At 40.1% G+C, this 23,367-nt stretch overlaps 1 protein-coding gene across 2 annotated transcripts in view; it reads left to right on the top strand.

The window, feature by feature from the left end:
- The window catches only part of ZNF507 (zinc finger protein 507), a 42,354-nt gene extending 20,164 nt beyond the window's left edge, over positions 1-22,190 (top strand). For both annotated transcript variants that reach the window (XM_033225589.1, XM_033225588.1), the window contains 2 exons: positions 17,789-17,923; positions 18,039-22,190. In XM_033225589.1, coding sequence (XP_033081480.1) covers positions 17,789-17,923; positions 18,039-18,405 — 502 coding nt within the window. In that variant the 3' untranslated portion in view covers positions 18,406-22,190. The remainder of the gene's footprint in view (positions 1-17,788; positions 17,924-18,038) is intronic.
- The last annotated feature ends 1,177 nt before the right edge of the window (positions 22,191-23,367 follow it).

Here is a 23,367-nt window from a genome sequence, read left to right on the forward strand (position 1 = left end):
TGATGTCAAGGGAAGTACAGGGGCTTTGGGCTCAAGTACTCCACACGCTGCGCAGGACATCGTACGTGCACAGTAAATGTTGACTGATAGTTGTCCATATCCCTCAGTTTTTCCTATCTATAAAATGGTTCTGATTCTTTAAGTTTTTTGTATAAGTTTAATTTATTCTTGAAAATAAATGTGTAGTGGTATTATTATACCTTTTCTTCCTTAAGTAGAATAGCTGCCCAAATAATATAAGATGAATTTTTTTTTGAGACAGAGTCTTGCTCTGTCGCCCAGGCTGGAGTGCAGTGGCCAGATCTCAGCTCACTGCAAGCTCCGCCTCCCGGGTTTACGCCATTCTCCTGCCTCAGCCTCCCGAGTAGCTGGGACTACAGGTGCCCGCCACCTCGCCCGGCTAGTTTTTTGTATTTTTTTAGTAGAGATGGGGTTTCACCGTGTTAGCCAGGATGGTCTCGATCTCCTGACCTCGTGATCCGCCTGCCTCGGCCTCCCAAAGTACTGGGATTACAGGCTTGAGCCACCGCGCCCAGCAAGATGAATTTTTTCAATACCCAGTCCAAAAATACCCATTTTTCCATAATTGTTTCAAAATATACTTTTAGAGGTAGCTTTTTCATATCAAGAACCAAACAAGGTCCAGCCACTCTATTAAGAGAGTCTCTTAAGTCTCTGTCTCCCTCCTTCCCTCTAAATTTTTTAAATAGATTTTATACTTGATGTTCCCATGCCTCCTGAAAACTGCATAAATCATAAAGGTACAGCTGATGAATAATGACAAATTAAACTCATGCTTGTAACACAAACCATTATCAGCTCTTCAGCAGCACCCCTTCATGGGCCTTCCAGTCTTTAACTACCCCTCCCCTCTTTCTGGTAACCACCATCTTGACTTTTTTTTTTTTTTTTTTTTGAGACGGAGTCTCGCTCTGTCGCCCAGGCTGGAGTGCAGTGGCGCGATCTCGGCTCACTGCAAGCTCCGCCTCCCCGGTTCATGCCATTCTCCTGCCTCAGCCTCCCGAGTAGCTGGGACTGCAGGCGTCCGCCACCTCGCCCGGCTAATTCTTTTTTGTATTTTTTTTTAGTAGAGACGGGGTTTCACCGTGTTAGCCAGGATGGTCTTGATCTCCTGACCTTGTGATCCGCCCGCCTCGGCCTCCCAAAGTGCTGAGATTACAGGCTTGAGCCACCGCGCCCAGCCACCACTATCTTGACTTCTAACATTATCAATTAGTTTTTTCTGTTTCTGAACTTAATAAAAATGGAATCATACAGGACATATTCTACTTTATGTTTAGATTTTTTCACTCAATGTGTGTGTGTATAGTTCCACCTAGCACAAATGCATTTCATTGCTGTATAGTATTCCACTGTTAAGACCACCACAATTTATTCATTGTGCTGTGGATAGACATTTGGGTTATTGCAAGGTTTTCCTCCCTGAAATGATCTGATATCAGTTTGAACATTGTTTTACATGTTTTGGGGCGTATATATGAAATGAGTCCATTTCTATTGGGTTTATACCTAGGCGTGAAATTTCTTGGTAATTGGACATGTATATGTATTCAGCTCTGGTAGACAGTGTCAACAGTTTTCCAAAATGGTTGTACCTATTCACATCTTCAGCAGCACTTTGTGTTGTCAGTCTTTAATCTCTATTGTTTTGGTAGATGTATAGCAGTGTATTATTGTGCTTTCGTTTGCATTTCTGTGATAATTTCTGAGTGTGAGCATCTTTTCATTTATGGGCCATTGCCCACTTCTCTGTTGCATTGTCTGTTGTATTTAGCATTGTTATGAGGGAATACTTCAGGCTGGGTAATTTATAAAGAAGAGGTTTATTTGGCTTATGGTTCTGCAGGCTGTCCTCTGCTTCTGGTGAGGGCCTCAGGAGGCTTCCAGTCATGACAGAGGTGAAGCGGGAGCAGATATGTCACATTGTGAGACATGGAACAAGAGAGAGGGAAGGAAGTACCAGGCTCTTCTTTTTTTTTTTTTTTTTTTTTTTTTTTTTGAGACGGAGTCTGGCTCTGTGGCCCTGGAGTGCAGTGGCCGGATCTCAGCTCACTGCAAGCTCCGCCTCCCGGTTTACGCCATTCTCCTGCCTCAGCCTCCCGAGTAGCTGGACTACAGGCGCCGCCACCTCACCCGGCTAGTTTTTGTATTTTTAGTAGAGACGGGGTTTCACCGTGTTAGCCAGGATGGTCTCCATCTCTTGACCTCGTGATCCGCCCGTCTCGGCCTCCCAAAGTGCTGGATTACAGGCTTGAGCCACCGCGCCCGGCAAGGCTCTTCTTAACAGTCAGATCTTGCAGTAACAGAGAGAACTCATTATTCATGAATGGCTACACCAAGCCATTCCTAAGGGATCCGTCCCCATGACCCAGTCGCCTCTCCCCAGGCTTTACCTCCAACATTGGGGATCAAATTTCGACATGAGATTTGGAAGGACAAATATCCAAACTATCATCTGCTGTTTTCTTACTGATTTGCAGGAGCTCTTTATGTATTCTGAGTACAAGGCCTTTGTGGGGCATATTGCAGATGTCATCTAAACTATGGCTTGCCTTTCTACTTTCTTTTTTTTTTTTTTTTTTTTGAGACGGAGTCTCGCTCTGTCGCCCGGACTGGAGTGCAGTGGCCGATCTCAGCTCACTGCAAGCTCCGCCTCCCGGGTTTACGCCATTCTCCTGCCTCAGCCTCCCGAGTAGCTGGGACTACAGGCGCCGCCACCTCACCCGGCTAGTTTTTGTATTTTTAGTAGAGACGGGGTTTCACCGTGTTAGCCAGGATGGTCTCCATCTCTTGACCTCGTGATCCGCCCGTCTCGGCCTCCCAAGTGCTGGGATTACAGGCTTGAGCCACCGCGCCCGGCAAGGCTCTTCTTAACAGTCAGATCTTGCAGTAACAGAGAGAACTCATTATTCATGAATGGCTACACCAAGCCATTCCTAAGGGATCCGTCCCCATGACCCAGTCGCCTCTCCCCAGGCTTTACCTCCAACATTGGGGATCAAATTTCGACATGAGATTTGGAAGGACAAATATCCAAACTATCATCTGCTGTTTTCTTACTGATTTGCAGGAGCTCTTTATGTATTCTGAGTACAAGGCCTTTGTGGGGCATATTGCAGATGTCATCTAAACTATGGCTTGCCTTTCTACTTTCTTTTTTTTTTTTTTTTTTTGAGACGGAGTCTCGCTCTGTCGCCCGACTGGAGTGCAGTGGCCGGATCTCAGCTCACTGCAAGCTCCGCCTCCTGGGTTTACGCCGTTCTCCTGCCTCAGCCTCCCGAGTAGCTGGGACTACAGGCGCCCGCCACCTCGCCCGGCTAGTTTTTGTATTTTTAGTAGAGACGGGGTTTCACCGTGTTAGCCAGGATGGTCTCGATCTCCTGACCTCGTGATCCGCCCGTCTCGGCCTCCCAAAGTGCTGGGATTACAGGCTTGAGCCACCGCGCCCGGCCTCTACTTTCTTAATGATGTCTTTTGATGAACAGACATTTCCAGTTTAATATAGTCAAATGTATTAATCTTTTTGTTTGTGTTTAGGACTTTTGTGTCTTTATATTCTGAAACTGGTTTTGATTTTTTGAAATAGTCTGTTGAGTAAGGTAGATGATGATACAGAAATAAAAATGTGTGCTGATTTTCAGGGATGGTGCATCAACTATGTATGCTTAGGTAGTACTGAGCCTGGTTTGTTGTAATATGGCACTAAAGCTAAAAAAAATCTAAACAGAAAACATTTCAGAAAGGCTTTCAGCAGTGGGAATGACAGTTTGGAATGGAAATAATAAGGTTGCCTCTCAGTGTAGTCAGTTATTGTATGGGATTTGTGTAAATATAAGTATATTAGAAATGATAATAATAGCTGATATTTTTGAGAAGATTGTTTTTGGGCCAGGCCTGGTGTGCTAAGCATTCAATACGTGTCACAGCACGTGTATTCAGTCCTCACAGCAGTCCAGTACTTAGGAATATTACTACCCCAATTTTATAGACATAGAAACAAAGGCTGGGCTAGCTTCAATAACTTTCCCCATGTCTCAGAGCTGGAGCTTGAACTCTTGCTTCTAATAACTGTCATCCTGCCTGTCTGTGCTACACCAGGGAGATCTCTTTATGAAGTGTACTGCTGCTGCATGCCAGCAGCCCACACCAAATCAGGGTGTGAAACAGAAGCAATCTCATTATGCTCAGGGCTTCTGTGGGTCAGTCAGGAATTTGGAAAGGACACGGTAGAGATGGCTTGTCTCTGTCCCATACCGTCTGGGGTCTCATCAGAGAAAGCTTGAAGGCTGGAAGTGACCCAGACAGCTGGGGGTTATAGTCCTCTGAAGGCTGCCTCAGTACAGGCTGGTGCTGTGCTAGCCGTTGGTTGGGCCTCAGCTAGAAAACACACATGATTTCTCCTTGTGGGCTTTGCAGGCCTGCTAGTCCCCAAAATGAGCTTCTTAGATAGGTAGGCAAAAGCTGTGTTGCCTTTTATGACCTAACCTTGGAAGTCACAGCCCATCACTTCCACCAGAATTACAAGCTTCAGTCTTTTTTCATCTGTAGGCATCGTGATTCTTTAGTCAATGTGTTGGCTTGGGAAAAAACTTAAGTCTTTAAAAAGCTTCAGTTTGTTTAAGGAAAACAGTGAAGGAGATAGTTTCATCAGGAGGAAAAAATGTATATTTTGTTTTGAAGAGATGAACTGAAAGAGTTTGTTTTTCTCAGTGGCATAAAGATCTCTCAGGTTCATCACAAAATTTGAAGTGGCTGTTTTGTGGGGGCCTTAGTTATTTCTTTTTTTTTTTTTTTTTGAGACGGAGTCTTGCTCTGTGGCCCAGGCTGGAGTGCAGTGGCCGGATCTCAGCCCACTGCAAGCTCCGCCTCCCGGGTTTACGCCATTCTCCTGCCTCAGCCTCCCGAGTAGCTGGGACTACAAGCGCCCGCCACCTCGCCTGGCTAGTTTTTTGTATTTTTTAGTAGAGACGGGGTTTCACCATGTTAGCCAGGATGGTCTCGATCTCCTGACCTCGTGATCCGCCCGTCTCAGCCTCCCAAAGTGCTGGGATTACAGGCTTGAGCCACCGCGCCCGGCCTAGTTATTTCTTTAAAAGCGTAGAAAATAAATTGAAGGTCATAAGATAAGCCCTATTGCAAAATTTCTGTTGAAATCATTGTGTATGTGTTCAAACCAGGCTCAAATCACCCCAAATCTTGTAGGACATCCAGCTGCTTTCTTCCATCTAAGCCCTCAAGGCATTTGACCTGGAAAGTAACCAAGTAAGGTCCCAGGCCAGGGAAGTAGGGGTTTTTAAACCAGCATCCTTATCTCCTTGGGGTTCTGAGACCAAAGTAACTGACTTACTAACAGTGGGAGAAAGTCTGTAGAAAAAATCAGTCTCAGGCTTTTTAGCCAAGTTGCAAGAAGCCTTGGGTTTCTACACTGGCTTTCTTTGGGTTGCCGAAGTAGCTTCTTTGCATTGGGAAGGAATCATTTTTTATACAGATACACATCGGGTTTTATTGGGTAACATAGAAATTGTGCTTCTTTGGACATTCCAAAGCCTGGATTCAGCAATGGCCATATTTAGGCCACTCTAGGAGTCCAGCAATCACACTGTTAGGGTGTTTTTCCTAATGTCATGTGTATACTTTGCCTTGGTAGAGGAGTCCCAAATGGCTCTGTCACCAGGAGCATCCAAGCAGTTCCACCAAGGAAGCAAAGCAGAATCATGACAGGTGGTGTCGTGATCAGTGTGCTTTTTTGTCAGTGTGGTTTCGTTTTGGTTTAAGACTTTTTTTGCCCAATGGATGGGGCGGGATAGGAAGGAGCAGTTTACCCTTCATGGAAATATGATTGTTGCTGGTCTGTTGGTGAGGTGGTTAGAAATGATTTGTTAGACATAGCCTCTGTTTCAAAACATATTTTCTTTATTTTAATGTTTTTGTTTTGTTTTTTAATAAATCTTATTGTATATATTGGAGGTTAACAATATGATATATAGAATATAGATAGTAAAATGGTTACTATAGTGAAGCAAATTAGCATATCTATCATCTTACTTTTTTTTTTGTAGCAAAAGCAGCTAAAATCTACTTATTTAACAAAAATTCCTAATACAGTACATTTTGATTATAGTCCTTATGCTGTGTATTAGATCTCTAGACAAGTTCATCCTACATACATGCTGCTTTGTATGCCAGAATCTTCTCTCCCTCCCCACCCCTAGCCCCTTGTAACCACTCCTTCCTTCTGTGTGTGTGTATGTATTGGACTTTTAAGTAACATTGAGCAATACTTGTCTTTCTGTGTCTGGCTTATTAGCATGAGGCCTCCAGGCCCATCCATGTTGTGCCAAAGGCAGGATCTCCCTTTTTAAGGTGGAATGATTGTGTGTGTGTGTGTGTGTGTGTGTGTGTGTCGCGCGCATGCCACGTTTTCTTTATCCATTTGTCCATCAGTGGACACTTAGGTCGTTTCCATACCTTGGTTTTTGTGAGGAATGCTGCACTGAGCATGGAAATGCAGATACCTGGTAAGGTGGCGATTTCATCTCCTACACAGAAGAGGGATTTCTGGGTCATGTGGTAGTTCTATTTTTAATTTCTTTAGGAACCTCCATACTAGTTTTCATGGCCGTACCAATCTACATTGTCACCAACAGTGTAGTAGGATTTCCTTTTCCCTACACCCCTGCCAACATTTGTTCTCTCTTTTGTCTTTGATAATAGTCATCCTAACAGGTTATCATTTCATAGTGGTTTTAATTTGTGTTTCTCTGATGATTCGTGATGTTGAGTACATTTTCATATCACTGTTGCAGTTTTTATGTCTTTGGAGAAATATCTTTTCAGGTCCTTTGCTCATTTTTTAATCGAGTTATTTGTCCTTCTGCTATTGAGTTATAAGTGTTCATTATAAATTTTGGATATTAACCTCTTATCAGATATGTGGTTTGCATTTTTTTTTTTTGCAGTCCTTAGGTTGCTCTTTCCTTTTGTTGATTGTTTTCTTTGCTGTACAGAAGTTTTTTGGTTTGATGTTGTCCCTTTTATTTGTGCTTTTGTAGCCTGAGCTTTTAGTGTCATATCCAAAAAATCATTGCCACTGCAGCGAGATTTTTCCCTGTATTCTCTTCTAGGAGTTTGACAGGTTCTGATATTCCATTCAGCTCTTTTATCCATTTTGAGTTGATTTTTGTGGATGATGTAAGATATGGATCCAATTTAATTCTTTTGCATGTGGATATCCAGTATTCCCAGCACCATTTATTGAAGAGACTGTTCTTTCTTCATTATGTCCTCTTGGTGCCCTTGTCAAATATTCATTGACTGTGTATGTTTAGATTGATTTCTGGGCCATTTATTCTGTTCCATGGATCTGCATTTCTGTTTTTTTGTCCTTACCATACTGTCAAAACATATTTTCTATCATTTCTCCTTTTTCTGGGTACTACATTTACAGATCAGAGCCTTAAAAATGGCTGTGCTCGGCCAGGCACAGTGGCTCATGCCTGTAATCCCAGCACTTTGGGTGGCCGAGGCGGGTGGATCACCTGAGGCCGATAGTTCGAGACCAGCCTGACCAACATGGAGAAATCCTGTCTCTACTAAAAAAATTAGCCAGGTGTGGTGGCACATGCCTATAATCCCAGCTACTCAGGAGGCTGAGGCAGGAGAATCACCTGAATCTGGGAGGGGAAGCTAATGGTGAGCCAAGATTGATTGCACTGTTGCACTCCAGCCTGGGCAACAAGAGTGAAACTCCGTGTCAAACAAACAAACAAACAAAAAAATGCTGTGCCCCACAGCCCAGGAACGTTCTTATCTCTGGAAAGGAAGGGGAGGCAATTGAGGTGAGGCACACAGGGAGTCTCAAAGGTATATTGGTAATGTCCTGTGTCTCAACTAGGAGTGTTCATTGTTTATCATCATCATTATTATTATTATTATTATTATCATTATTGTTTTTGTTTTGAGACAGAGTCTCGCTCTGTCACCCAGGCTGGAGTGCAGTGACGTGATCTCGGCTCACTGCAAGCTCTGCCTCCCAGGTTCATGCCATTCTCCTGCCTCAGCCTCTCAAGTAGCTGGGATTACAGGTGTCCACTACCGTGCCTGGCTAATTTTTTATATTTTTAGTAGAGACGGGGTTTCACCATGTTAGCCAGGATGGTCTCAATCTCCTGACCTCGTAATCTGCCCTCCTCGGCCTCCCAAAGTGCTGGATTACAGGCATGAGGCACCGCGCCCGGCCCATTCTTTATTATTCTTAAGGAGTCTTGGGGGGAAATGAACTCTGTCCTAAAGAATAATCTGCAATGCATTTATATTGATGTACAAGATAATTTGTTATAGCATTGTTTATAATGTCAGAAATACCAAAAACATTCTAGCTCTATGCTACTTAGTAGAGTGGTTAAATTACGATATTTTCATAGGATGGAACGTTATACCCCATTGAAAATGCATAATTTTTAACTTGAGAAGATACTCATGGAACATTGTCAAAAGTAGGATTAAAAATCTATAGTATGATTCTACTTTTGCTTCAGATCTACATATGTACATTTAAAAAGACTAGAAAGCTATGCAAGTAATTTTTTAGAATTTATCTTTATACTTGCCTATATTCCATTTTTATGCAAGGAATATAGACTATATAATAGAAAAGAGTTTAAATAAAGAGATAACATTTCTTGACCAGTTGAGTGGACAGGAATTGGCTCAGTAATTTAAAACAACAATCTATAAGCAAAGGGCTCTGATAGCATGGCGAATCAGATAACCCACAATGCTCCAAATGAAGAAAAGGCGTTTTTTTCAGCTGTCAGTTCTGCAGGCCGAAAAGTTTGAGGCCCTGGCCCTGGCTTCTGGTGAAGGTTTTTGTGCTACAACACAACATGGCAGAGAAAGTCACAAAAGGGGGGACACATGCGAAGAAACAAAGAACTGAGGGGTGTCCTGGCTTCATAACGCCCCACTCTCAAGAGAACTAATTCATTCCAAGAACCAGTCCAGTCTTGGAAGAGCAGGAACTCACCCACCACTGAGAGAACAACACCAACATCCCATTTATAAGGAATCCACCCCCAAACACAGAAACTTCCCACAAGGCCCTTCCTCCCAGTACAGCCATATTGGGGATCAAATTTCAACGTTAGTTTTGGTATTGACAGACAGACCATATCTAAACTGTGGTGCTGTGTCTTAGTCCATTCAGGCTGCTATAACAAAATGCCTTAGGCTGGGTAATTTATGAGCAACAGAAATGTATTGCTCACGGTTCTGGAGGCTGGGAAGTCCAAGCTCAAGGTGTCAGCAGCTTTGATGTCTGAAGAGGGCCTGCTCCCTACTTCATAAATAACACCTTTTTGCAGCATCCTGACATGCTGGAAGGGGCAATAAAGCTCCCCTGAGCCTCTTTTATAAGGGCACTAATCCCATTCACAAGGCCTCTGCCCTCATGACCTAGTCACCTTCCAAAGGCCCCACCTCTTAATACTATCCCTTTGGGGATTAAGATTCCACATAGGAATTTCAGCGGGGGGGCACGTACACATACATTCAGATCATACCACTCACATTCACAAGGCCTCTGCCCTCATGATCTAGTTACCTTCCAAAGGCCCTACCTTAATACTATCCCTTTGGAGGTTAAAGTTTCCACATAGGAATTTCAGACAGGCGGGGGTGGGAGACAGGGGACACATAAATTCAGATCATACGACACTTAGAAACTTTGAGAAATAAAATGTTTTGTCTCTTTGTAAGAGACTTATTGAGTGGTTTGAATAGTGCTTGCCTTCTCATTGTGTCCTTTACAGTCTAGAATGAGCATCTTTCCTGTGCTTTGGCAAGTAGTCAGTTGTCCTTTCTAAGAAATTGTCTCCAAGAGTTCCTTTAAAACTTTTTTGCTGCCATAACTTCCTTCAGGAACTACATACTTTGTTGTTAAATTCACTTTTAGTAAGATCCTCTGGCTGCATATCCCAAGTTTTCTTCAGTGTCAGCAGTGTCAGCATTCCTGTGGCCAATTATTTATTTGTTCTAGAATTCATTTACATTTATGTCTAATTTTGCTTCCAGCATTATCACTTTGTGGGTTTTTGCTGCACTTCAATTTTGTTGGCCAGTTCCTCTCTTATGACTATCCATTTTCGTAACATGTCCTGCAGGTTTAACGTTGGGAGATAAGGATGCAGCATAACTACATGTTTTGCTGTCTGGGAGTGAACGGCATAGCACAGTGACCAGTCACCAGCTTTGAAAGGCTTGTTTGGTCACTGGCCATGATACATCTCTGTTTACATAGTAGACTGAAGAGCTGCCAGTGAAGTTTGTTCTCTGCAGTTACTCACAGTTCATATTCCCATAGTAGTTAATAACTGAAATTTGAACCATGCTGTTGGGGGACTGATAATGTTTAAGCCATAGTAACTGAAATTCATGCAGCTCAGAACTGTGCAAAGCAAGGACCACACACACACACACACACACTCATTGTTAGGCTTGTTCTTGTATATTTTATTTTTTCCATTGCTATTATAAATTTTTTCCTTCTTCTAGCATTTTGCTAGCATTTTAATATTGTTTCCATATAAGAAAGTTGTTGATCTGTACAGAATGTTAGATTTGTGGCTTTACTTAGTAACAGTTTTTAATTTTCTATTGGATTGTTAAGGTATATCATTACATTATCTGCAAATCATTTTCTCATACTTTCCTTTCTGTTTATAGCTTTTCTTTCTTTCTTTCTTTTTTTATTTTTTATTTTTTCCTGAGACAGAGTCTTGTGCTATCACCCAGGCTGGAGTACATTGGTGCAGTGGTATGATCTCGGCTCACTGCAACCTCCACCTCCTGGGTTCAAGAGATTCTCATGCCTCACTCTCCCAAGTAGCTGGGATTCCAGGCACCTGCGACCATGCATGGCTCATTTTTGTATTTTTGGTAGAGACAGGGTTTTACCATGTTGGCCAGGCTGGTCTCAAACTCACGACCTCAGGTGATCCGCCCACCTCAGCCTCCCACAGTGCTAGGATTACAGGTGTGAGCCACCACACTGAGCCTATACCTCTTCTTTCTTTCCCTTGTCTGATTGTCCTAGCTGGTACCTCCACAACACTGCATAACAGTGGGGATAGTAAATGTCCTTGTTCTGTTCTTGACTTTAATAGAAATGCTTCTGGTGGTTCCTAATTAAGCTTGACACTAGTTTTGGAGTTGAGAAAGTTATATTTTTATGATATTGAAGAATTATCCATCTACCTTATTTTGTAGAGAAGTTTTATTAAGAATGTGTATTGGGTTAGGTGTTGTTGGTTTAAGTGCCTCCTGAGTATGGCAGTAGGAAATACACAGCTGTACCCATGGAGTGTATTTGTAAAAAAAAAAAAAAAAAAGAAAGAAAGAAAGAAAATTAAATATGACCTTGAATCTAATGAAATGAAATCTGTAGATCATTGGTTCCCAACTAAGGGTGCTTTTGCCCCCTCAGAGGACATTTGCCAGTGTCTGGAGACATTACTGTGTTTGTCACAATTGACGTAGAAAGCGTTACTGGCATTTAGTGAGTAGAGGCCAGCGATGCTGCTGGACAACCTGCTGCCCAGACAGCCATCACAGTGAAGAATTACCTAGCCCCAAATGTCAGGAATGCAGAAGCTGAGAAACTTTTTTCTAGATCTCACTTCCAGTTCACAAGAAACATGAAGGACACAGGGACATGATAAACGACATCACCAGAAAGTCCTCAGTGTAATCCATGTGGTGAGAGATTCTGCAAGACAGATGGCCTGATATCTTCAACAGATACATGCATGAGGGGTGACGGGAAAGAAAGAAGAGATATTATAGATTAAAAGAGACTTAAGAGACTTACCAACCAAATATGAAATGTAGATCTCATTTGGATCCTAATTTGAATAAGACATGTAGGCAAAAATCAAGCAACTTTAAGTTAGGAGAATACATGAAACAAGATTAGCAAAATGCCAACAATCAGTATTGAAACTGGATGGTACGGATTCATCACATTTTTATTTATAATTTTATCTTTGTTTAACGATTTCCATAATCAGAAATTTAAAAATGAATATTGATTTTTTTTTAGATTTAGTCTCAGGAACACCAGCAAAAATATGCCTTTTCTCTTCCAGTCCTTTCAAATGGTGACTCATAATAATGAAGCTCCTAATACTGAACTGTCTGTATTCCTAGAATAAGTCTCCCCTAAAAGAATGAGCACATGCTGGTACACAAATTAAAGTTTATAGACTGTGTTCCTAGAAGCTTTAAGTGCCTAAAATTTTTATGCAAAGATGATTGTCAATTGTCAGAATTATATATTCTGCATAAAATAGAGAATTAAATGGAATTCCACCAATTCCATCCAATGTGAAATGCTAGGCAGCTTATTGTAGTCAATAAATACTTTATTGTAGAAAGTTTAAATTGTAACAGTAGCCTTCCATAATTCAAATTTTATAAAAATATATGTATTTTTAAATACTGGAAAATAAACATCAAAATAATAATAATGGTTATATCTAGTGAAAAGGCTATGATTGATTTTTATTTTCTTTGTTTTTTTTTTTTCTGTATATTTCTAATTTTCTAGAGTGAATTTTTAAAATCAGGAAAAAAGTTATTTACAAAATTAAAGCAGTTCACCTATCACCCAAATCTTGGTTTCTGATACCTTTTTCCAATAGAAAGAACTAGAGAGAAATTATCAGTCTAGTCTAGGACTGGTGGGGAATATGCAAGGTGATCTTGGAGCGTCTCATAGGACCAGCAAGTAAGGAAGTGCTTAAGAAACAAAACTCGGGGTGTGGCAGAAGGACATGGGAGCCAACCACAGAGGCCCAGGGGGCAAGGCTAGAGGAGTTTGAGCAACAAAATAAATAGTGCAATACAGAATTATACCCCAAAGTATAAAATACCCGTGTGTCCATACTGATGTACATAAATGGTTGAATAAATAGGTGGGTGAGAATAGACACATCCCGTGCAGAAGAATTCCACATAATTGACGCAGATACCCCTCCCTCGAGGAGGCGGGTGATCATCCCAGCTCTTAAGTGTGGGCTGCACACAGTGACCCCCTTCCCAGTGGTACGCTATGGAAACAGGGTTGAGAAAGAGGAGCTTGTCCCTGGAGAAACCTGAGCTTAGCCAGGGGAGGAATGTCAGGGGCAAGTTCTCCTGAGAGTGGGATGTCGGGAGGACGGCCCTTTTCCTTTGTGGCCTTTCTCCCGAGAACTCATCAGCTTAGTCTAACTGTGAAAAAAACAGCAGACAGTCCCAATTTGAGGGACATTTACAAAATATCTGACCCATGTTCCTCAGATCTGTCAAGGGCATTAAAAACAAGGCAAGTTGGCCAGACTTGGTGGTTCAATGCCTGTAATCCCAGCACTTTGGGAGGCCAAGGCAGGCGGATCATCTGAGGTCAGGAGTTAGAAACCAGCCTGGCTAACATGATGAAACCCCGTCTCTACTAAAAACGCAAAAATTAGCCAGGCGTGGTGGCGCACGCCTGTAATCCCAGCTACTCCGGAGGCTGTGGCAGGAGAATCGCTTGAACCTGGGAGGCGGAGGTTGCAGTTTGCCAAGGTTGCCGTTTGCCGAGACCACACCACCGCACTGCAGCCTGGGCGCCAGAGTGAAAATGCATCTCAAAAGAGACGAGGCAAGTAGGAGAAACAATTGCAGTCTAGAAGATCCTAAGGAGACGTGAGGACTAAAAGCCATGTTGTTTCCTGGATGGGGTCGTGGAACAGAAACAAGATGTTAAGTACAAACCAGGGAAATCCAAATAAAGTGTGGACTTCAGTTAATAATGATGTAAGGAACATTGGCTCCTGATTTGTGACAGATGTACCCCACGAATGTAACGTGTTAACAGTAAGGGAAATAACTTTTCTATGTATCTGCATCTATATCTGTAACTATTCTAAAATGAGCAGCTTTTTTTTTTTTTTTTTTTTTAAGGAAAACAGTAAACAGTTCTCTCATTTTTAAAAGATTGGAATAACATTAGAGATGTTCTATAGGATACATTTGCGATTTCTGGTGTTTACTTTCTGACCCAGTTTTCGCAAAAGTATGAAATTCTTGTTGCATAAGTATGACTTGTCATTGGGGGATCATTCTGGATAAAGAATTTTCGGGTGAGGCCTCAGGACCACAGTCTGAATGTAAGTTAGGAGGCAGGTGTCTGAAGAGCCAGCATTTCGTGTCTGTTTCCCCTTAGCATAACATAAAAATTAACGTATGAGAGCCCGACATGTAAAGGCACCTTGGTAGAGGCACTAGGTGGAAGGGAGTGGGCATCTCTTGGCCGGCATCAAGCTGGGTGCCCAGCCACCATGGCGCAGGGCAGTTGCCCTTCTCAAGCAACTGATCCAGAGACATTTGAGCAGGGGACTGTAACCACACTATAGTACACACCACCACCGTGTGACAGTCACACATATAGACACTGAGTTTAATGGTTTGGGGGTGGAAAAGTTGCCAGCTGCCCACCCTCTGATAAAGATGTTAGTGAAAATATTATAGATTTATTGAGGTTTGTCAAAAAATGGCTGCATCTCAGATATAAATGGGCAAAGTAAAATGAATTAAGATTAGTTTTGTTTTTTTTTTGGTAGATAACCAAGAATAAAATGTAGTGATTTTATTTTATTATACCAGCTGTAATAAAGTCTTAAGGAGAATGCAGGCCGTAAAAGCTTAAAAGGGGAACAATTTTTTAAATATTTAAATAAACAAACATTTTACCACATTTTGAAGAAATAAAACATTGTAGATACAGCTAAAGCTTCAATTTCTTACTTCTTCAACCCTTCCTCCTGAGAGGTACCCCATTGTCTTGATGTCTTGATAGTGATGTGTATCATTTCAGGTATTCGTGAATAACTTTTCTATGTATATAACATACATGTATGTGATATACATATATATGGATGTATTAAACAATACATTCTGTTGGTTTTGGTGTTTCAACTATTTAAGTTAAAAGCCTAACCAATCTTTTTATTTTTCTTTTCACTGATCATTATTGACATCGGTTCCTGGTGCTAAGTGTAGATCTCATGGGGGTTTTTTGGTTGTTTTTTTTTCAACCCCACTTTATAACATTCCACTATATGAAAATAAACTAATTTGTTTTCATATCCTTGTGGAAGAACAGGGGCTGTGGGTTGTATCTTTTCTTGCTGTTCGTAGCTAGGATGATTCTTGTATGTGTTTCCTTGTGAACACCAGAATTGTGGGGCTACAGGTGTGTGCCACTTCAGCCTTAATAGATATTGCCAAATTGTTCTTCAGAGCGCCATACATAAAATTTGTACATTTCCATTTTTCCACATCTGTGGAAAAATCTTACCAGATTTATCAGATTCCACATCTTATCAGACTTACTTATCTTTGCCAATCTGAGGGGTGTGATACATTTCCCTGATTGTTAGTGAGATTGAACATCTTTTCATATAGTTGAGTTTATTAGAAGTTCTATCAAGAATTGCCTATTTGGGCCGGGTATGGTAGCTCAGGCCTGTAATCCTAGCACTTAAGGAGTATGAGGCGGGAGGATCACTTGAGCCCAGGAGGCCAAGACTGCAGTAAGCCATGATCGCACCACTGCACTCAAGCCTGGGCAACAGAGCAAGACCCTGTCTCAAAAAAAAAAAAAAAAAAAAAAAACTGCCTGTGTATTGCCTGTAAGTGGGCTGGTATTTCTTGAGATCAGAGACCTTTGGCCTTGGACCTGATTCCTCAGGGTGTGTAAAAAAAGAATACTGCTGCATGCTATCACAAAGTTAAATTGGAGGTGGGTCAGAATAAGAGTTTAGTCTTTGCCCGTATTTAATTGTTTTATTTACTCCTATGCCGTTTGATTTTCTTTGTGCCTCGTTATTGCTGACTGTGTCTCTTATTGGTGTAGGAAAGAGTTCAGGTAAGTTATCTGATTTGTTAGGTTTGTAATTAAGTATTTAACAAAAATGTCTTTGGAAAAGTGCATTTGCAGTTTCCTAAAAAGATGACAGTTTTACAGTACGACCCAGCAATTGTGCTCCTAGGTATTTGCCCAAAAGATGACAACTTTTATCCTTATAAAAACTTGCGCTTTCCTTATAAAAACCTGCGCTTGCTGGGAAGCTGACGCAGGAGGATTGCTTGAGCCCAGGAGTTTGAGACTGCAGTGAGCTCTGGTCGTGCCACTGGACTCCAACCTGGGCAACAGAGTAAGACCCAGTCTCAAAAGCAAAACAAAACAACTTTGCACATGAATGTTCATATCAGCAATTATTCGTATTTGCAAAAACCTGGAAGCAACCAAGATATTGTTCAGCAGGTGAGTGAACAAACAAACTATGGTACATCCACACAGTATAATATTACTCAGCGATAAGAATGATCAACCCCTGACAGACATGGAAAAATCGTACATGCATATTGCTATGATTCCAATTATGTGATGTTCTGGGAAAGGCAAAACTACGGAGTCAATAAAAAAATCAGTGGTTGCCAGGGATTCAGGGGCAGGAAGGAAGGATGGAAAGGTGGAGTACAGGGCATTTTTAGGGCAGTGAAACTATTCATATGACACTGGAATGGTGGATTCATGGCATTATACCTTTGTCAAAACACAGGATTGGCTGGGCATGGTGGCTCACACCTGTAATCTCAGCACTTTGGGAGGTGGGTGGATCACTTGAGTCCAGGAGTTCGAGACCAGCCTGGACGACATAGTGAAACCCCATCTCTATCAAAAATATAAAACTTAGTCAGGCATGGAAGTGCATGCCTGTAATCCCAGCTACTCAGGAGTCTGAGGCACGAGAATCACTTGAATCCAGGAGGCAGAGGTTGCAGTGAGCCAAGATTGCGACAGAGCAAGACTGCACTCCAGGCTGGGCAACAGAGCAAGACTCTGTCTCAAAAAACAAAAACAAAACAACCCACAGAATTGTACAACACAAATAGCAGACCCTAATGTAAACTATGGACTTTTGTTAATAAAAAATGTATCAATATAGATTCATCATTTATAACCAATATAGCACACTGATATTAATAATGGGAGGAATTGGGAGCAGGAGAGGAGGGGGCATGTGAGGACTCAGTTCTATCTGACCAGTTTTTTTTTGTAAACCTGAAGACATCTGAAAAATAAAGTATATTAATTTTTCTAAAAATCCTTCATTGTTAAATTCAGATTTTACCAAGTGTACCCAACTATGTGGAACAATTGTTTTTTAATAGAAACTTTATAAGATTATTTGTTTTATTTATGAAATCTAAATTGTTGAAGCTTTTTCAAGATGACTGCTTCCATTTTTTTGTGGGTCTGTAAAGAGTGCAGAGTTCATGTTGAAAATCATTTCATTTCCTTTTTGCTTTCTCAGGTAGTAGAGTGGTATAAAGTATTGTGTAAGTTTTTCTTCGTGTGTGTGATTAATTTAGAGCAAATATTTTGCATATTACTACATCAAAAATCTTTCCAAATATTGTAATAGCTAAAGTAATCTGGAATGTTTGTCTTGATTGTTACTCATTCTTTATAAAACACCTTCTTTCATTGATTCCAGGCATGTATTCTAGGACCTCTCTGAAATCAGTGTACCTCTTAGAATGAGTAACATCTTAGATTCAGTGAATGAATCTATGTCTAATAAGGGTCCGGAAGAAGGGCTATAATGATTGTTACAAAATGATAATTTTTCACCGGTGTTATGGAACCGTTCTTATTTTCCTTTGCCTGCCTGTCTTCCAGATGCTCTCTGTGTGGGTATGTGTGTAGCCATCCTCCTTCTTTGAAGTCTCATATGTGGAAACATGCAAGTGACCAAAATTACAACTATGAACAAGTAAACAAGGCTATTAACGACGCAATTTCACAAAGTGGCAGGTATTTCATCCTACCCCCTCCCTTTATTGCTATATGTAAATCAAAGCCAGGATTAAATCTACTAGTTCTACATTATAGCCTCCTCACGGTGTGGTATGTTTGTTTTGTTTTTAAGAGTTCTGGGGAAATCCCCTGGAAAGACTCAATTAAAGAGCAGTGAAGAGAGTTCTGATCCCATCACTGGAAGTTCGGAAAATGCAGTGTCATCTGCAGAACTGATTTCCCAGACTCCCACCGAAGTTCTGGGTCCCAGCGAGAATGAAAAACTGAGCCCTACAAGTAATACCTCATATAGTTTAGAAAAAATCTCCAGTCTGGCCCCTCCTGGTATGGAGTACTGCGTTTTACTCTTCTGCTGTTGTATTTGTGGTTTTGAATCAACCAGCAAAGAAAACCTCTTGGATCATATGAAAGAGCATGAGGGTGAAATTGTAAACATTATCCTGAATAAGGACCACAACACAGCTCTAAACACAAATTAGGTGGAATAATGACTCGAACACGAAAGCAGTAGAAGAGGATTCCTTCACCACAGTTTCACATTTACGCTGTCAAATAACTTCCTAGCCACAGAAGAAATCATTGATGTGATCTTCAAGAAAATGACAGATGTGACTTTGGAACCAAGCTTGTAATAAAAGGAATTCCAAATGGACAAGCAGTAATGATATTTAAATATTTTGAGTGAGGGGGAGTGGGTCGAAGAGGAAGCAGAGGTGTAATCCTGTAGTAACCCTCTGTCACCCCTTCTTAGTGTTGAGTGTATTTATTAAAGCTTATTAGAGTGTAGAAATGCAAGCAAAAGAGTTAAGAAAGGGCTTTTCAGGAACCATTCTAAAAGTCATAAAAAGGTCACAGTCTTAAGCAGAGCTTAGTTTTCTTCTCACTTCTCGAATGCAGACTTGAGGCCTCCAGTGAGAAATGGGAGGCAGTTCTGGGAGGGGTTTTTTCAGTGTCACCAACAGAGTCAACAAGGAAACATAATTAGAGGGCTTTGAAATGATCTATTGAAATCCCTAAATTGATAGAAATTCATCATACTCAATCTAGGACATGTTTTAAGGAGTAACCTTAAAAAAGAAAAGACCTCTCAATTCAAAACTAGATTGTAAATAGGCATTCAAGAAGTATTGTCTTAAATTTACAATGAATTTCTTGTGAGCCGAGGACGAAACAGGTGATTCCCACCAGACTCAAACCAGATCTCAGTTCATAGTAATGTTAATAGTCTTGCGTGTCCTCAGAGGTTCTTTTCAGTGTCTGTTAGAATTTGGCATACTTTCTTCATAGTACATAGACCTTCTAATACTCTCTGCTAAATGAGACCACACTTGTTATCTGAAAGTGTGTAAAAGAAACAATGTATGAAAATTTACATTTGATCATCCTGCACTGGAAATAGTTTGAACTATTTCCAAAAATCCCTTAGGGGATGAGGGGTGAAATTTAGAAGCTGCTGAAAATGAGTACTGCTGTGTTGAGCTTTTCGTTCCTGGGATATATTAATTTAGTTATATTTAGCAGAAGAGGAATATAACCAAATGTGACTAAAATTAATAGCAAAAATTCAGGTTGTTTGTAAAAATTTTAATAACAAATAGCATTTGGCAAATCTATAGGATTCCTCCTATCTGGGAAATTCTATTTTGTTAAGAGTGCGACAGGACATATGGAAAACCAATGCAAAATGCTTAAGCATTAAAACTCACCATCAAATAGATGTAGTCTTACTAATTACACATTTTGTGATTTAATTATTTCAAGGAGTGAAGAAAACAGGGTGTTTTTGTTTTTGTAGTTCTGATTACTCATTTATGCATTGTTTTGTTAAAGTAAATTCTGCCTACAAGTGAAAAGGTCGGTGCGCTCTTCCGTGCACCATCCTCATGGTGCTATTTCTGAATATCTGAATATTGATTTCTAACACCTGAGATGAGGCTGTGACCGATCAACTTGGAACACTGTGAAGGTTTTCGAATGGGATACGCTGTAGGCACATTTTAGGAAGAATTCTGTTCGCAAAGTCCAGGTATGATTGGATTAATATTTATAAAATTATTACTAGGAATTATTTAAGTGGGGCCAGGCATCTTGCAACATTTTCTGATTTGTTGGGTTTTTTTTCTTTCTAATCTCATTTTGGTGATATTTAAGCAAACATAAATGATTGTACCTTTGCAGCCTTTTTATTTAGGTAGCTTTAATTTATTTATGAAAGTTAATCCATTTCTGATACATGGTTTTTAAAAATATGAAATGGATTTATATATACTGTATTCCTCAAATCCACTGAATGTGGACTTATATGCATTTTCTCCTTTTTTCAGAATGGAAACATTTTAATTTCAAATTCAAATAAAACATTTAAAATGGTTTCATTATTATTACCCATACTGTTGCCACTCATATTGTAAGTCAGTTTTTTCATTGCTGGTACAATGACTCAGTATTTCTTTATAAACATATGTTGTTCTGAAAATCAACAACCTTAGAAGAATCTTGTTTTATAGTATTTCCTCGGCTTTAGTTTTATGTCATATTTAGAAAATAATAATAAGCATCCCCAAAATTTGAAAGATGTGAATTTTTAAATTACCTTTCTTTATTTCTTTAAACTAATTCCATTGATTGTTACTTAAATTTTCCACTTGGAATCATGGATTTAAAATTTCCCCACCTCATGGGGAAAAAACTAACCCAGAAGTTCAAAGCCTTTAAAGTTTCATTTGATTCTGGCCTTAGAATTGTCCTTAAAAGCTTTCTCCTGGCCCATAGGAGGAAGCATATATCAAGGAGGTTCTTTACCTTCCCATTATCATTTTGTGGCAAGCCTTAAGTTAACAATGTGTCTACCAAGAACAGTTGAGTTTTCTAAAAGTGATAATGAAGATTATGCAATTATAATTGTAACAGAGATAGCTATTAAAATAATCAGTAGCCTGGGCACAGCAGCTCACACCTGTAATCCCAATACTTTAGAAGGCCAAGGCTGGAGGACTGCTTGAGTCCAGAAGTTTAAGACCAGCCTGGGCAACAAGGGGAGACCCCGTCTACAAGAAACTAAAAATTAGCCAGGCATAGTTAGTTGGCATGTGCCTGTACCCCAGCTATCGGGAGGCTAAGGTGGGAGGATCACTTGAGCCTGGGAGATCAAGGCTTCCAGTGAGCCGTGATGGCACCATTGCACTCCAACTGGGGTAACAGATGAGGTCCTATTACCCACCACCGCCCCCTGCCGCAAAAAAAAAAAATTCAGTAGCAATTCCTTCATAGGAATAACATTTTATTTATTGGCATTAGACTTATTAGACAGAGCTCACAATATTTGTTTCCTGCTCTGAACACTTAAAAAATTCTAAGATGTGATAGTGAAAATAGCCTTGAAAAGAAACTGCATATGGCAAAGGTGGGGAGGGGGGAAGATGATGCATTCTGATCATTATAAAGAATACTTTTTAGGGCTCTATCATTTTCTCCCTTTCTCTAATCATCCAGAATACGGCAGGTGTTCCAGTGTTCAACAGTTATCATGCTAATATTCCATTTGATCGGTAGTCCAAGTTCTTTGGCCAGATAGTGCAATGTTGTGACACCAACCGAAGCCTTTGTTCTGGATCTTTCTTTTATTGAAGGTGGCTGCTGGTGGCTTCATAATTATTTTCTGTTTTTTTCTCACAAAGTAAATGGTGGGCATCCATGTTTACATTGCACCTTCCTGTGCTGTAATTGGCTTGACAAAGACAAGCAGGCTTCTCTGTTGAGACTTATTGTGTTTTTAGTTTTCATAGACACTTATTTAATCTTTTTAAATTGTACAGCAAGGTGCTCTAAGTAATATTCGATAAAATATATTTAATAGAAATTTGCGTTTGATATTCATGAACATGAATACATGTATTTTTTTAAGAAATAAGTATTGTGTAACACTATGGCATTGCTTCTATAGCCAAAGTATAAAAATTTCTGGAATACTGACATGTAAAGACTACAGTTAATTCTGACACTGTATCTTATTAAAATAGGATGATTTGCATTTTGTAAAATTATCCTGCACATCGAGCTGCATGCCTTAAAGCTGAAACTCTAGGACTGTGTTCATGGGAGAACAGTTCATCTGTTCAGAACAGTGAGGCAAGGTCTGTAGTGCTTCTTTAACTACCTTTGGAAATACTGTACAATGTTAGAATAATTTATTTTGCTTTACAGGAGTTTGTCATGTATTGACTTTAATATTGTATTTTGGTAATAAATTTTTTGTTAAAAAAAACTTGCCTCCAAGTTTTATTAACCACGGGTTGTGTCCATTCTTTTCCTGGAAATGATGACTTTATTGCTTAGAAAGTTGTATTTAAATAATTAAAAGCTTCCCAAGGGTTAAACAAAGGTTTATGATGACTCTTAATAACTTGTTAATCTGTTGCTGACTAGCATTAGACTGTTACACGATAAATTGAATAAGCATTTAGCTTTTAAAATCATTTTAAAAATTCAGTCTAATTTTGAAACTTTTTTCCTTGCTACCCAGTTCAGTTTCTCTTCCAAATGTGACACGCTTATATGCTTTCAATTCTGATATAGTCAAAGTGCTAATGACTAGTTCTGCTATTGACAATTAGCATTCCTTAGCGAAGGCCAAAAACTACAGTGATATGTTCACACTTTGATCATTTTGTAATGTATACAGATAGCTGTTGACATCATATTTGTTGCATTGACAAATGAAGCTAACATCATCTGACTGTATTGTGGGTCTAGTTATCCATGTGTGCCCTAGAATCCTGAGCCACCTCAGTTGAAAGTGACCAAGACCAAATATTTCATCCCATGCTTCCCAGGGACAACGTAATCATATTCCGTCTTTGAAGAACCCAATCTGAAACTGTGTCACTAACCTCCAAATTAGAGAATCCTAGCATGGAAGCTCTAGAACATATGGTCCAGTGTGGCAACCACTATAATATGATCTAAGTGTAGAATACACAGGAGTTGCAAAGACTTAGTACAAAAAAAGGAAATGTATTAACAGTATTTTATATTGATTACATGTTGAAATGATATTTTGGTTTAAATAAAATTAAAATTAGTTTTACCTTTTTTTAATGTAGCTACTAGACAATTTTAAATTACATGTGTGGCTTACATTATATTTCTTTTGGACAGTGCTGGCACAGAAGAGAGATTAGCAAACTAGGGTCCTCTCTTCAAAGCCAGCATGCCTCCTGTTTTGGCAAATAAAAGTTTTATTGGCACACAGCCATGCTTGTGTGTGTACATATCTTATACAGCTATTTTCAAGGTACAACAGCAGCACTGAGTAATTGTGACAAGAGACTGTATGGCCCACAAAGCCTAATTCACCACCTATTTGATAGAAAAAGCCTTCTGACTAGACCTCTGCACTAGAACAATGGTATAATTTGTGCTCTAGAACTACCAGAAAGAAA

The sequence above is a fragment of the Trachypithecus francoisi genome, unplaced genomic scaffold (genome assembly GCF_009764315.1).
Source record: "Trachypithecus francoisi isolate TF-2019V2 unplaced genomic scaffold, Tfra_2.0 Lachesis_group12, whole genome shotgun sequence".
Classification (NCBI taxonomy): domain Eukaryota; kingdom Metazoa; phylum Chordata; class Mammalia; order Primates; family Cercopithecidae; genus Trachypithecus; species Trachypithecus francoisi.